The 15,416-nt window shown below is 39.8% G+C and overlaps 2 protein-coding genes across 3 annotated transcripts; both read left to right on the forward strand.

Annotated features, from left to right (window-relative positions):
* Nucleotides 1-3,116: 3,116 nt before the first annotated feature.
* Nucleotides 3,117-4,868, forward strand: LOC139607249 (4-galactosyl-N-acetylglucosaminide 3-alpha-L-fucosyltransferase 9-like). Its single transcript, XM_071459972.1, has one exon. It carries the CDS (start codon nt 3,154-3,156, stop codon nt 4,204-4,206), a length of 1,053 nt encoding a protein of 350 aa, XP_071316073.1. The 5' UTR covers nt 3,117-3,153; the 3' UTR covers nt 4,207-4,868.
* A 6,035-nt stretch (nt 4,869-10,903) lies between these two features.
* Nucleotides 10,904-15,217, forward strand: LOC139607272 (Fc receptor-like protein 5). 2 transcript variants are annotated; one of them, XM_071460005.1, is made up of 5 exons: nt 10,904-10,954; nt 11,498-11,764; nt 11,938-12,198; nt 13,082-13,222; nt 14,800-15,217. In XM_071460005.1, the coding sequence occupies exons 1-5, from the start codon at nt 10,924-10,926 to the stop codon at nt 14,847-14,849; spliced, it is 750 nt and encodes a 249-aa protein (XP_071316106.1). In that variant the 5' UTR covers nt 10,904-10,923; the 3' UTR covers nt 14,850-15,217. The 2 variants fall into 2 exon arrangements, with proteins under 2 accessions (XP_071316106.1, XP_071316105.1); XM_071460004.1 differs by having other exon boundaries at nt 10,907-10,954; nt 14,743-14,986.
* Nucleotides 15,218-15,416: the final 199 nt, after the last annotated feature.

Consider the following 15,416-nt stretch of genomic DNA (forward strand, 5'->3'; position numbering starts at 1 on the left):
TGGATACACTGTAGGGAAGAGCAGTAACATTTTATTTTGAAAATCAAAATTAGAATATACTTCAGAGTTAAAAAGTGATTCTCAGAATGAAAAACAAACATTTTGTGAGACGGTTTAAAAAGCAGAAAGTACAACAAAGTGCATATAAAGTGTGTAGGAGCCAATATTGTTGTGAAGAGAGTTGAAACCTTTATTATAAGTGAAGTATGTGTTGTGTTAAGTTACTATTGTTTTTTTTGAATAGTTGTGAAAGGTCCTATAGCACCTGAAGTAAGCACGGTGCATGCCCCTTTAATAAAAGGACTAAAGGGCAGGGTCAGAGGTCAGTACGGTGATTAGTGGAGGTGCTATAGGTACAGCACAAAAAGGTTTTTTGACCGTTTACGTTACTTTAAGACGTTATTGACAGAAGTTGCAGTTTGAAGCATTATCTGACCGTTGTAAACCCAATAGAAGATTGGATGTGTACCAATGGAACGTCAAAATAAAACTCACAAAAGGATGACCTGGCTGCGGTGTTTTGTGAGTGTGGAAGTAACGTGCATGAGTCAAGCCAACTGAACCTTGCCTTCCGCTAAAATTTCGAGTGGCTTTAAACGAAGTTCAGTCTAAAGTGTTTGCCACTACAAAGTGTAAATAAATACTTTTTGCTTCAAATGGGGAATTTAAGGGTCCTGTGTTTCTAAAGCTGATCTCACGCCTGTTATTGATATTGAGTCATAATACAGTGGACAGTCTAAAAACCAGTCTGCACTTTGAACTGCATGGACGCACAACTTTGACTCCTCTGTAACACATGTTGAGACATGATGAGACTGTGAAGGACCAAACAGATCATGTCTCAAGCAGCTGACTGAAGGTAGACAAACACACTCACAGATAAATAATCTGCAGGAAAGTGTTTGTGATCAGCAGCAACTTGGCTCAAAGGGCTGGTGTGTATCACAAGCTTGTGTCAGTGCAGGACGACTCTTACAGGAACTTGGAACTTAATTAAATTCAGCAGCGGCAGATTTTCTCTGTGGAGCAGCTACACAGCTACTGTTAAACACACATCCAGAAAGAAGTGTGTTTACCCAAAGCAAGAAGCTCCACATATTCTTGTCTTGACTCCTGAATGAGAACATGTCCTTGAAAAGTGACTAATGTGAAGAGATTTCTCAGGTCATGACAGAGGTCTATAGATAAAAGTAACCATTTCACTTCAGATCAGATAAGGAGGAGAGGAGAGGCAGGAACTGTCCTGTTATTTACCTGTGGCAAACAACAGAGTGTGTCCTTCGCAGTCCTTCCTGCCTGGACACTATTTGGATTATAATTTAATATTGTGAGAGGGATTCTGAGTCTGATTCTGATTATCAATTGCAGCTGTACACTATTCAAGGCTCCATGTGTGGCATTCTAGGGTTTTATTACCTGACTTGTGATTCAGCTGCTCACAGGTGATAGAAATACAGTAGGGAAGGTCCAAATACCCTTTTTGGTTAGCCTGGATCTGATTGGTTAGGAGCAGCCTATGCATGTTAAGGAAGCTAAATTTCACTTCCAGGTACAGCCAATAAAGACAGTGTATAATTCATTTCTGGCATTGGACGTTTATGTGTAACCCTTGGTGACTGGTACACTGTTCGCTGTGTAAATGAAAATGTAAGTGATTGTTCTATTATTGTTTTTATATTGTTTTATTACTTACATGATGATGTAGTATGTGGTCATATGTGAGTTGTTTCACATACGATTTAAGCAGTCGCATTGTGAAGCTTTCGACATGTCAGCCGAGTGTCCGGTTCCTTTGTTGAATTGAATTAATTTAAATGTGTGGTTTAATTATAGTTCATGCCGGTCATTTTATGTGCCGTCCGCGAGGTGAATTCAGTTCTATCGCTATTAGAAGGTGATATAAGGCTACATAACAAGGAGTTCAGTACTCAGTTTAGTTAGGCTCCACAGGCAATAACAGTAATTTGTGCAGTAATTTGTGGCAATTTGTATTTGTACTTCTGTGGTTCGTTTGGGTTTATTTCATACGTATTTGTGATATAAATGTTGTACTATTATATTATTTTGATTGCAGAAAACATCAGAGGGAACATTAAAGGTGCCAACTACAAACCCAGGAGTCATCACTACATGGTGCAAAGTCCATTGGGTGTATGCAAAACCACCCTAGATTAAGGTAGCCCATCCAGTTTTACAAGTACTGTTAATGGACTACTTATGGTGGCGGCCACTGCATCTGGTGCTGGATTTTTTCCTAATCTTACAATATCAAACTGACTGTCTCACATTAAGCTGTGGCTAGAAATAGAGAAACTCCTCCCACCTGTAAAAGTTTATTATACTTTTATCACATCAGGAGCAGCAAACGGCGCCTGGTTCAACCATAGATCTCCGTCATTGCAGGAACCCCGCTGACGTTCAAAATGAGCATGTTAACACTGCATTTTCTGTATTTTGAAGACATTCAGATTTAGCATATTCATGCAGATGCCGAACTAGACGTTGTGGACCGATCAGTGTTCCGTATTTCTGCTCAGCAAGTGCAACTGCAGTTGTACAAGCAGGGAGTGCTTGACGGAGCTTGACAAACAACAGGTCAATGCTCACTCGCTTGTCAAGTTGACTTTGACTTTGAAGGCGGGGTTAGTGGCTGATGTCTCTGTTCCCTTGATTGCATGTTAACATCAGAGCCATATTGCACCTGGGAAGACTGGCCTGTAAATACATATGAGTGAATGGGGGAGCGGCAGTTCTTCTGAATAAAAAGCACCATAATGTTTACATTTTTCAACCAATTTCATGAGTTGTTGGTTATTAATATCACTTGTTCCTCTTTGTCTGATTAATTAAACTGACGATTATGATGGATACTGATAGATTAAATGCATTTATTCTAAATCACTGGGACGAGATCAATTAATCTGCTAACCTATATGCACCCTGCCTCAACCTGTGGAGGAAGTCAAAGCTTGTCAGACCTGCTGTGCCTCGTTACAGCTGTAAAATTATGATTGAACAGTCCCTGTTGGGATTTAATGATCAGTCACATTACTACAATTCATGATGCAGTGAACAAGGAGATCACATCACTTTCTTTTTCTGCTTCCACAGATAATGGCAGCAGCTTCCAGGAAAACTTTGTGCTTCGCAGCGATGACTGCTCTTGTCCTCATCGGCTCTGTTCTTCTGTTCTTCCTGTATTTTGAGCCACCGTCACCTGTTTGTCCAACCTCACCTCCATTAGCTGATGAAGAAATGTATGAAGCTGAGGATCACACTGAGAAGCCCATAGTCCTGCTGTGGTTCTGGCCTCTTGGTGTGAGGTTTGATTTGAACTCCTGCTTGCCCTACTACAACATCGATAGCTGCGTACTGACAGATGACAGATCCCTGTACAGTAAAGCACGGGGAGTCATTTTCTCCCATAAAGATATAAACTGGGAGCTGAGAAACATGCCTCAGGAGCCACGTCCATATTTCCAGAAGTGGATTTGGTATCATGCAGAATCTCCAAGGAACACATTAAGGATTCCAGGTTTGGACAACTTATTCAACTTAACACTGGGCTACAGACGAGACGCTGACATCACAGTGAGGAATGAGCTGATAATCAGGAAAACCGAGATGAAAGATGACTTTGTTCTGCCCAAGAAAGATAAACTGGTCTGCTGGATTGTCAGTAACAGGGCTCAGTCTACCGGAACAGGTACGAGGGAGGGATATTACTACGAACTGTCCAAACACATAAAGGTCCACCTCTTTGGTTCAGGTTTTACAGGGAGCCGGTTAAATTTCGACGACTATTACCCAACAATTGCTAGTTGTAAGTTTTACCTCTCATTTGAGAACTCAATCCACAGAGACTACATCACTGAGAAGGTAAACGGGCCCCTCTCGGCAGGGACAATCCCTGTGGTTTTAGGTCCACCTAGAGCAGACTACGAGCAGTTCATTCCCTCTGATTCCTTCATTCACATCAACGATTTCCCTGATCATAAATCACTGGCAGAGTTTCTGAAGTACCTGGACTCAAACGATGAAGCGTACATGCGTTACTTTGAGTGGAGAAAGCACTACATAGCCACTCCTCATCTTCTGACAGTCGAAAAAGAATTCATTCAGCCCTTCTGCCTCGCCTGTGACCACATGTCGAGAGACAGGGAATACAGCGTAGCTAATGACCTTTATGGGTGGTACTGGTCATGAAAACCCAAGTGAGAACATCTGATAGAGGCTAGTAGAAGACTATGGAACAGAATACCTTCAGTTTTGATCTGTTAGTTTGGGCTTTGGTTTGGTTTTTTTTTTCTCTCACAGTTTTCTGACATTTTATAGGCTTTCAATGAAATAATTTTAGTCCTAGCCTCTGATGAAAATATAACATTTGCATAGTAAAACAAAGTGAAGCTTCAGCTCTAGCCACCACACACACTGTGGTGTTTACATAAAACAGCAAACATCCTTCTGACACCAGTTTTAATCTGTCGTCTGTCCTTTCACTTGTTGTCTGTGTATTGCTCAGATGACTCAGTAGGACTCTGCTGTTCTGAATGTAACTGTGTTTCTGTCTGAAAACACCAATATCTTTTATGAATTTTATAAGTGACTTTGATTCTTTTATATTTCTTTCACTATATAACCACTTTGCTTTGTTTATAAACTCATAAAATCATAATAAAGTGACTTAATTTTCAAGTGTGGTTTTGCAGATATAATCATTATTCTTCGTTTATAACTTTTAATATGGTTATGCCAGTAATTTTGGTAATTTTACAGTAAATGTTACCATTTTTGTATTTGGAGGGTTTTTCCATTGGGAATGAATGTACAAATCAACATATCTGTTAATAAATAAAGGCTACAAGGGAGCTTTGAGGGTGCAGTGACTCATGTTTTCTATTCTCTGCCTTTGTCTCAGCACCTGTTAAGTTGTAGATGTATTTCAATTCATTTTGAGACTGATTTTGCAAGCTTAAATTTGAATTTTGGAAACACACCACAACCAGTTGCACAATCCTTATAAAAATCAGTTTTCTCAAATGAAAACACACGTGCAGTCCCAAATGAACTGCAGTGAACGATTTACTGCCCGTAAACATTACAATTATCTGCTACACAGACCTAATGCCACACGATTTATTTGAGGTACGTCAACAGAGCATGTCAGAAGAGACACTTCTGTTTCTATAACAGACCATGGCTGACCATAGCAAATGCTCGAAAGTTTGGGAAAAACTTTTGGTGCACATGAAGATCCTGACAGTGACCAATGAGCTTCCATGCTCAAACCCTGGTGTAGGAAGTGCACTGATCCTTAAGAAAGGTTTCTTCAAACTTACTCTGTTATAATAGTAAATAATCCTGAATTAAAAATCTTATTGAAGTAAAAGTACATTGGTGTTATCAGCAAAATGTACCTTAAAAGTAAAAGTACTTAAATTATTATTATAAGTGTAAAAGTGTTATTACAGATGCATGTATGCAGCTCATTTGAATGACTTAATACACTGTTAGGCACAAATCATCATCTGAGAGTGGATGGCACCACTGAGAAGCTTATAACGAACCTCTGGGTGATACCACAGTTCCAGCTGAGTAGTCTCTTTATCCACTTAGCTGGTTAGAAGTTTATATATCTTATATATATCCACTCAACATCAAATCAACATCTGCTGCAATAAGACACCATCTTCTGATGACAATAAACAGAAATTACAAACTCTGTAAACTAAACTGGATGAAATATATCTCAGTCCAGCCGAAGCGGCCTAGATAAGATCTAGGGCAAAATGGATAGAAGAAGAAGAAGCACATCATATTTCTGTCGATTGGAAAAGAAAAGACAGGAAAGAAACACAGAACCTGAATTGATTGCCAAAGAAATAGTTTCCTTCTACAGTAATCTCTGCTCCACATCCTTCTCTACTGATGATGCTATTTCTTTGTTCATATCAAAGAATTTATTCCCCGTATAGATAATGAGTTGCAGAATTGTGTGATGCTGACATTACTTTATTTGAACTGGCAATAACAGTAAAAAGTTTGTCCTTGGACAAATCTCCAGGTAGTGATGGTCTTAGTTCCAGTTTTTATCAACATTTCTGAGACTATTAAAAGACCTGTTCCTTCATATGTTAAAAATGAGCAACTGACAATATGACATTTCCTTCAACCATGAAACAAGGTGTAATAACCTTAACTCCCAAACCCAGCAAGGACCCCAAATTATCAGACAATCTTAGCCCAAATTACTGGACTACACAATTTTAACCCTTATTTATGACAATAGATTAAAAAAGAACCTACATAAAATTATAAGTGACTCTCAGACTGGCTTCATGAAGGGCAGAACAACTTCTGACAGGGGACAGCAACGCTGGCTGGCCCCTGTCAAAAGTTTATACAGGGCCACACAGGGGCTCAGTGGGGACGCTGGACTCAGCATCAGGTCCAGGGTCCACACCAGTGTTGTGCACAGGTAGGGACAATTTGGTTATTGGCGTATAATATTAATGATTATCAGGGATAATCACCAATATATATATAGATGTTTACTGTGAGTAGTAACCTCGGGGCACCACCCTGTCACCAGGGACCAATGACCAATGGCTCAAAATACAGTCTCAGAGGGTTGGTTGAAGGGTAGATTCCAGCACTGAATCCAGCTGTTATCACAAATATAGTCACAATAATCACAGACAACGATGAGTTAAATTATAACAGGATTTATTCATAAGAGTAATAGTTATTCAAAATAACATCACTTGATATTAAACCGATTATAATTCAACTATAACTAAAACAAACATTGGGTTGAAGCCTGTGACCTGGGCTTTAAGAAGTGGTGGGAAAAGGTCAAAAGTTTGCAGATTGCTCCCTTTCAACAGCCGAGTGGTGGAGAGAGCTGGAGTAGCTCTCTGTAACTGGTGCCCGGGAAAAAGGCGGTGCCGCTTTTCTAACCTGAGCCTGTGAATATTCTCATTTTTGGTTCTTAAAACCACAAAAATATCTTCTGATGGAGATCAACACTTCAGATAAAACAAATATGGAGCTTTAAACATGTAGATCTGTATAAATGATGATTCACTGTGACATGTAACTGGCGTGAAAACAACATGAGCTGTTTGTGTTTATAGTTTTAATATTTTCTGTTGTGTACTATTCACAAAATAGTGATGATGTTAATGTGAGTGTGATACAACATCACACACTTGTGTTTACTGTGCAGCTCTGACTCTAACACTGCTGAGTAGATTAGTGAGTCCTCCACAGTGGAGAGTCTGAGCTCTGGCTCCATCTAGTGACAGAAAGACGTGACTGCAGCTGATCAAGCTTTTCTTCCTCTGGGGATGAAACCAACTCTCCATCACTGTGACTGGAGCTCACAGTGTTTGTGGCAGCAGCATCGAGGCTCAGCGTCCTGTGCTTTGCTCAGTTGTTGGTCCTGAGCAGGATCATGAACAGGATCAGCTGTTGTGATGATGTTTGTGACCTTTCACCTCTGTCTCCTCTCACAGGGAGAAGATGATCAGCTGCTTCCTGCTGCTCATCACACTGACCTCCTGTGTCTGTGGTGAGTTTACTCCAACACTTTATTATCCATCAATAATACAAGTCCTCAGTGAGTCTGCTCCTCACTTTCCCTCTCTGTCTCCTCCACAGCAACATTTGTAGTGACTGTGACACAGAGCTCCTATCAGGCAGAGGAGAACCACAACATCACACTGGAGTGGAGCTTCACACCCAAACCTCTCACTTCACACAGCTCCCTTTATATCTACTGTCAACTGATAACTGATCACAGAGAGTCAGTCCTGTATCATGTACATGAGGGTGTTGAGGTCCCAGAGTCTCAGGATGAACAGTTTTCAGGACGAGTCCAGTCTGACAGAGACGCTCTCAGAGAAGGACGAGTCAGACTCCATGTGTCCAGACTCAGGACTGAGGACTCAGGACTGTACCAGTGTTACATCCTCACTCCTGATGGGAGGGGCTCTGAGATATGTCACCTCAACGTCTCCGGTGAGCTGATTCCGTAGAACTCAGTAGAACTCAGTAGAACTCAGTAGAACTCTCTTCCTATGGATGGTTATCAGTGTTGGACAGACTAAACTAGACTTGATGGAATTTTGCTGCTCAGCTTTTATGTTTCTTTTGTCCTTTACAGCAGCTGTTGAAGAGTCCAAACCTCAGAGACCAACTCAGACCAGAGAGTCGGGGAAGGGTCGGCCTCTTTACTGGACTGGGACTGACAGCAGCAGTGACAGTTTTACTGGTCAAACTCTGCTGTTCTGCAAGTATTTGTTTCACAAAATCTACTAATAACACACAAAACATTTATTCAGTAGTTGTTAAATCACAAGTTGATCTTCTTGGGTTAGGGTTAGGGTTAGGGTTAGCACCACACCAAATCCCACATCCACCACCACCACATCCAGGAAGCTATATAAACCCTACCTTATAAGCTCTTTGTCCTTCAAACAAAGAACCTGTTCACCTTTGTCTAATACGTGAATGAAATGGAATGGAAATACAGAATAATGGATTCATGAATTATGCAGGTGAAGCTTCACCAGCCTAATTTACCTCATTTTGTTAGTGCTGAGTTATTTTGTTAAACCTTTGATGTAACAGTGTTACAGTGTTGCTTCCGCTGAAAGATAATTTAACTAAACTAATGTAATGAGGTGATAAGTCTAACCTCACGCTTTGTTTTCCAGTTGGCAGAAAGATTCATACAAGACTTGATTCAGACGTTTCTAGAACCACGCCCTAAATTCACTGTTGTGTTGTTTGTGCCAAACTGTTGCACAGATGCTTAGTTAATAACACACTGTGTTGTCGTGTGGATTTTTCTGTAAAATGTGACACATAAAATTCACACATTATAGAGGGTCTGACAGTTTCCTCTCACGTGTAGAAACTGTGACCAAAGGTTCCTTGTGGCGTTTACATTTTCATCCTATTTATCAAGAACTCAAAAAATGTTTTGTGAGAGATATTTCAAGTTATTCACAACCTGCACTGATATTAATCCTCTCAAAGACATGAGAAGGTGCAGAGCAAGAAGAGCAGGAACAAGGTCAAAGAGGAGACAACATCAGTGAACCTGCACGTTTACACTCATCAAGAAGCTCAGTGACTTCAAGTGGGACTTTGATCTTTCATACACTCACACACACTCACTCAATATTGTTCTGGTATTTGAATTAAAAATTGTCATGTTTTTATTTCAACAAATGTTAAAAATGAACTGCATAATGAGTGTTGTCCCTTTTCATTATTTTGTTTTATTATTATTATTTTAATTATTATTTTAATTATTATTATTATTTGTAGTAGTAGTAGTAGTAGTAGTATGCTCAGTAAGCCAACAACTTCACTGTAGTTTTTTCAGTGTTGTAAAAGCTCAGTTGGTCAGAGAGCAGACTTCTCTCTGTCTCTGCTTCCTTTCACCCTGTTGGTCCATGAGGCTGCTTTTCCCTGCACATCCAGTCTGACCTCTGACCTTTCACCTCTCTCACTGTCTCCATGCAGACAGAGAGAGGGGACCAACCGCTGATCAGACCCATCAGGACTAACAGGACCCCCTTCCTGTCAGAAGGAGTCAGAGCTCTGGATCAAGACCTGAGTCATAAAACATGAGAGAGACTCTCCCTCCAACATCTGTTACAAGTGGGAGAAATTGTGCTTTGTGTTATTATTAATAATAATATTAAATATCATCGTCATATTACTGTGGATTTCTCATCACGTTTAAAATGTGAACATATTGTAAATAAACCTTTATTTAGAGGTGACGTCAGGACCTCTGTAACCTTTAAATACAACCTAGTTTTTATTCTGCTCACATTTAGAAAACATGGTTGAATAGTTCGTCGCTGTTGTAAATGTGCCACAGTTTATGTTCAGGATTAAAACATGACACAAACTGTGACTCAAACCTTATGTTTTAGTAACTTACTTGTAATTATGTGTTGTATTTTAAAAGCTTGTTATTTTGTCCATTGTGTAAAACATTGATCTTAAAAGTAACCATCACTAAAGCTGTCAAATAAATGTAGTGGTGTAGAAAGTAGAATATTTCTGTCTGAAATGTAGTGAAGACCACAGCCACACAAGACTATGACAATGAAATAAACTTTATATTGATGTCTAACTTATCTGAATCCTCCTAAAGGGTCTCCACCTTCCTTTATTATCTATATTATCTATCTATCTATCTATCTATCTATCTATCTATCTATCTATCTATCTATCTATATCTCAGTAGATATAGATAGATAGTATATATATATATATATATATATATATATATATATATATATATATATATGTTTCAGTCTCATTAATCTGCCTTCACAGCTCGGATTTAAGAGACATCAAAAATATGAGTCAAAATTTGTATTTTGTATAAATGTTGAAATGATTCGATATCTCACCAAAAATGAAAGCTTAGAGAAAATCATCATCTACAGACATTATAACAAACAGGGCAGTATAAGGATTGTGACACTTCCAGTGCACTGTACTGGGTTCCCTTTCAGCCTTTCACAAAAGCTGACATAAACAACTGTAGCTAAGAGAACTGGTGCTTTTTTTAAAAGACAAATGGTCATAACACCAAATTTTAATTTAGTTTGTGTCACCTCTGTGATTAGTTGAGTTTGACTGTCTGCTAGTTGATCCAATGCATACTTCAGCTATTAGATGGGTTGCCATATCGGTCCAGATCAGATCCATTATTTAAAAAAAAAAGTTAAGTTCAAGAAAATGATTTTCCCGCCAGAATGTATGAGTTTTCGACACAAGTCTGCCCAAACTGGGTAACTGTAGTTCAGCCTCTCAGTTTCCGCTCTGAACTCAGGATGTGGGTAGATCATTCTGAAACTGATTCAGAGGAACAAAGAGCATCGACACAGAATGGACATCCTATCGCTCTGCGTTTTTATGTGTAAGAAATTTAGCTTTTTTTCAGATATTTCACCCTCACCTCTCTGTTTTAGTGTAGTTGATTGATTGGTTGATGATTTGTAGGGAGAAATCAACTCCATCTGAGTCCAGTCTAAAACTGAAAACAGTATTGACAATATTTGACCACTATGGCTAACGTTAAAGGGACTGGTATCCAAATTACCTTTGCTGTTACCTGACCATGTAGCCATCAATTCAATTGTATTCTCAAGACTTGGTTTTATAAAAAGGTTATATAGCTTTAGAGGTGAAGGTGCGGTATAATTTAGTTGAACTGTCACTTTAACTTGACAGTAATGTTCACTCAGCTGTTGATGACTGGATCCAATTTTCATTTTCTCAAAGTAAAGTAATTATGAGTCTCTAAAGTAATTTGCAGGTTTGACCGTGTAATTTCCTTTTAAAAGAAAAAGCTAAGGAAGTTTCAATGTTTCTTTTTTTGACTGTTCACAAAAGGAGCAGATGATGATCTCACCTTAATGGTGTTGTATTCATGTCTGTCATTTCCTGTCTGAACCCACAGCAGCCACACTGAGCATCCATCCTGACAGGTCTCAGTTCTTCCGCTATGAGACCCTCACTCTGAGCTGTGCAGTGCCAGAGAACTTCAGCGGCTGGACACTGATGAGAAACACCTCCTCTGAGGCGTTTGTGTCATCTGAGGTTGGTTGGGGTCGCCAGAGTGGCTCCTCCTGCTCTATCAGGGGTGTGTACTCGTCAGACAGTGGAGTGTACTGGTGCAAGTCCGAGAAAGGGGAGTGCAGCAACGTCCTCAACATCACAGTGACCAGTAAGCCTGCAACGATAAACGTTCTTTTTTATGTCATTGCTTTGTGAAATTCTTCAAATGATTTTTATTGTGTTTTGTTGTGTATTTTCTCATCTTTGCTGACTGAGCTGTGAAACACAGGATTGATAAACAAGGAAAAACCGAGGATGATGGTTTGTGGTTCTGTGTTTCAGATGGTGTTGTGATCCTGGAGAGCCCTGCACTTCCTGTGACGGAGGGAGATCAGGTGACACTTAGGTGTTCCCACAAGGAAAGGTATGCAGAAAAGTCTACGTCACATTTCAATGCTTCGTTCTACAAAGATAATGTTTTCATCGGGACTCACCCTGAAGGGAAGATGATCTTTTCATCGGTGTCCAAGTTGAATGAAGGCTTCTACAAGTGTCAGCACCCAACAAAAGGAGAATCAGTGCAGAGTTTGCTGGCTGTGAGAGGTGATGATGATGATGTTCTTCTCTCTATGGTCAATATGTGTGTGATTTGTCGAGTGGCACATATGTGTCTCTGAGATAAGCTTTTCTATAGGAATCTCAGCTCATTGTCCAAACTCAGTGGTTGAAGCTGACCAGGCACAATTAGATGCTCCATAACCAATCATCTGTGGGCACAAACTTGTGAAATAACCCAGAAACGAAACTTCCTGAGAACAGGTCTAAGAGGAAACTCTGATGGGAAGTGAGATCCAAAAAAAGACGGACTGGTTTGGGTCTCATGAGCCTGGTGAGGTTGGACAAGTGTTCTGTGGTGAATATGTTCCCTAACTGTTCCCTAACAGTTAATCACTGGTGTGCATGAATGAAATAAACACAAACAGTCTGTTAGCCTGTTTTATATGTAAGATGAGGCAGAATCAGAGATATCTTTTTCATTCCTCCTATTCTTCTTTCTTGTTAAAACCTATATTACCCACAATGCAACTCAATCACCAACAGTACACTTAGAAATTTGGGTATGTTATGGTAATAGGTTTTATGAAACAGACATACGGGTTATGAGCTAAAGCACTATGACCACTCACAGATGAAGTGTTATGTTCAGTGTATGTTTGGTTCTGGGATACACCGGACGGTAAGGGAACAGTTCTCCACTTTCTTGTACTCATTGTGTTGGATGTATGAGAAGTGCACAGGTATAAAGACCTGAGGGACTCTGACAAGGGCCAAATTGTTATAGCCAGATGACTGAGTAGACATGTCTCCGAAATGACAAGACTTGGGATGGTCCAGTGCCTGTTGACGAACCTTGCAACTCACTGGACTTAAAGGACCTGCTGCCGTACTCATATTTGTTGATTCTGATGTTGTTTCTTCTTCACAGTCAAACCTAAGCCGACAGTAGTCGTCCCTACCACTCCTCCTATCATGACTCTGCCCAGGCTGGTGTGTACCGTCCTGCTGTTTATCCTCTACACTGTCATAATGATCCTGTGTATATACGTGTACCGGAGGCGGGCCCAAGGTAAGGACGCCTCTGAAAACCCTAATAACAACTGAATATACTGATCCCAGTATTTGTCATCTTGTCTGTCAGCCTTTACCATAAGATACTAGTGGTGCAAACTCAGTACAGTCAATACATTTAAATCACCTCTATTCTAATAAATATAATTAGACAGGTTTGTCACTTGAACGTCAACTTCAAATTTCTGAACTAGAACATATGAATTCTTGAATATTCTTCTAAACTTCTTCTAAACCGACTTGTTGGCGTCATATACGCAGAAACATGGCGGATGGCAGTCAGTGTTTAGTTGATGGTGAGAAACTTTTGCCATTTTGCATTTTGCATATCAATTTATTTGCAAACATTTAATTTGTAGAATGGTATGAAGCTGTGAGTGTTAGTTTCTGTCTGCGTAGAAACATTATCTATTAGCAGTAACCCTGATAATAAGTAAGACAAACACTGCAAACAGCATCAACATGTTGTTTTGTTTCTTTTAGCAATAAAATACAAAATGTCATTTTCTTTGTAGCATCCATGGTGTTTCCACACTCTTAGCCTTAGAGCACATGAAGTTGCTGAATGACTTCCCTGAATGAACGACTTCCCTACTCAGGAAATGGGGCCATCTGAGGAGCATTTGACCTGGTACCAAGCTGCATCTGTGGCTGTGGTCGAAAAGTAAAAATAATCTCCTCCCCTAACTGCTTTTTCTCGACCTCGAAAGGATATGGCTGCTGCTTAGATACTTCCGGGTCATTTCACTCACTCAGGAACCTTCCTAAGCAAAAAAAGACTTTTCGAACACAGCTGTTTGCTGTGCTGGCCGCTGGTTAGTGTGATCTGGAAGTAACTTTAACCCCGGGTTAAAAGCAGTACATCCTGGCTGCAGTCTAACCACTATCTCTCTCTGCTCCTCTCCACAACACCCCATATCTGTGTTTTGGTTATTTTCATTCTTTATTGAAAGCTGCGCCCACATCCTTCTCTCATGCACATCGCACACCACTTAACTCATTAATACTCCTTCTGTTGTGTATTTAATTTGAAATTTAATAAAGAGAACTGGAGGTAAATTCAGTTAAAGTGACAAGAAGTGATGTCATTGAGGTCAAATGTAAACTAGACACTGGAATAGAGAAATACAAATGAATGATTTGTACTGTTTGGACAGTTTCCACTAATAAGAGGTTCTGTGAGGAAAGACCTGGGTCTGTTCATATGAGTGAAAACCTGTCAGGAGGCCCAACAGGTGAAGCAGGGCCTTTGGCCAAATGACAGAGAGGCTGTTAATGAAAGATAAAATTTTACTTCTAAAAATGAAAATCGACAATTTATGTAGCGCTGCCATAAAGGCACCAATAGTCATTTCTTGAAAGCAGTTTTCAACAGGAAGTTGAAAACTGTTTTATCTTTGGGATAAACGCCTCAACCTCTGTGTGTGGCAGGAGGTGTAGAACGATAGATCGTCCAGAGCTGCAGAGGCTCAATGTAAAAAAGCAGATCAAGAAATAATAAATATGGATTTCCCACAGGATCCAGGGTATTTCAGCTCCACTACAGAAAGACTCTCTCCTCTGTTCTTCCTGCAGCTCGAGCTGATGCTAAGAGGAGAGTTGCTGGTCGTCTCACAGCAGAGTGACGAGTCCTGTTTCCTGCTCCGAGGACGAAGAAGAAGAAGAAGGAGTGTAACAAAATATTACACTGACCAGCCAACCAATTATATGCTAATATCACTGCGAATATTCTTATTTTTAACTTATCCTGTTTTTGTTTTACTCTCTCATGGCCACTATAACATGATGCTTGAATGAAGGTCACGTTTACATCATCCATTTAATGTCACTGCTCTAAACTGTGTTGAAAATGTTCTTGTTCCTGCATCTAATGAGTTTTGCGTTTAAAAAGAGCTAAATGATCAATGAGCTCGATACTGCATACATTATATTATTTGTTTATCTGTACTGTTGTTGCTAAGTTACCAACTGAGGAATAAATAAGCAGACTTCAGTTGTGTGTATTAGTTTTAAATGTGGAGTGTTTGTCGTACCGGGCACATGATGACACATGATGAAGCTGATATTTCATACAAACATCTCACAGGACATTTGAGCAGAGGCATGAATCAGTGTGTGGGCTTTCCCATTCACATGACTTGACTCTGATGGACAGGAGGACGAAGGTGTTGATACATGTAATATTCTAATTT

The sequence above is a fragment of the Trachinotus anak genome, unplaced genomic scaffold (genome assembly GCF_046630095.1).
Source record: "Trachinotus anak isolate AG129_WGS33_773 ecotype Australia unplaced genomic scaffold, CSIRO_AGI_Tana_v1 ptg000023l, whole genome shotgun sequence".
NCBI classification, from domain to species: Eukaryota; Metazoa; Chordata; class Actinopteri; order Carangiformes; family Carangidae; genus Trachinotus; species Trachinotus anak.

What these genes read in the sequence shown, in the direction of transcription:
- LOC139607272 (XM_071460004.1), top strand. Translation starts at nt 10,924, where the DNA reads ATGGACATCCTATCGCTCTGCGTTTTTATGT. An exon ending in GAGTTTGCTGGCTGTGAGAG is followed by an intron (nt 12,199 to 13,081) that starts GTGATGATGATG and finishes TCTTCTTCACAG; the next exon opens with TCAAACCTAAGCCGACAGTA. An exon ending in GTACCGGAGGCGGGCCCAAG is followed by an intron (nt 13,223 to 14,742) that starts GTAAGGACGCCT and finishes GATTTCCCACAG; the next exon opens with GATCCAGGGTATTTCAGCTC.
- LOC139607249 (XM_071459972.1), top strand. Translation starts at nt 3,154, where the DNA reads ATGACTGCTCTTGTCCTCATCGGCTCTGTTCTTCTGTTCTTCCTGTAT.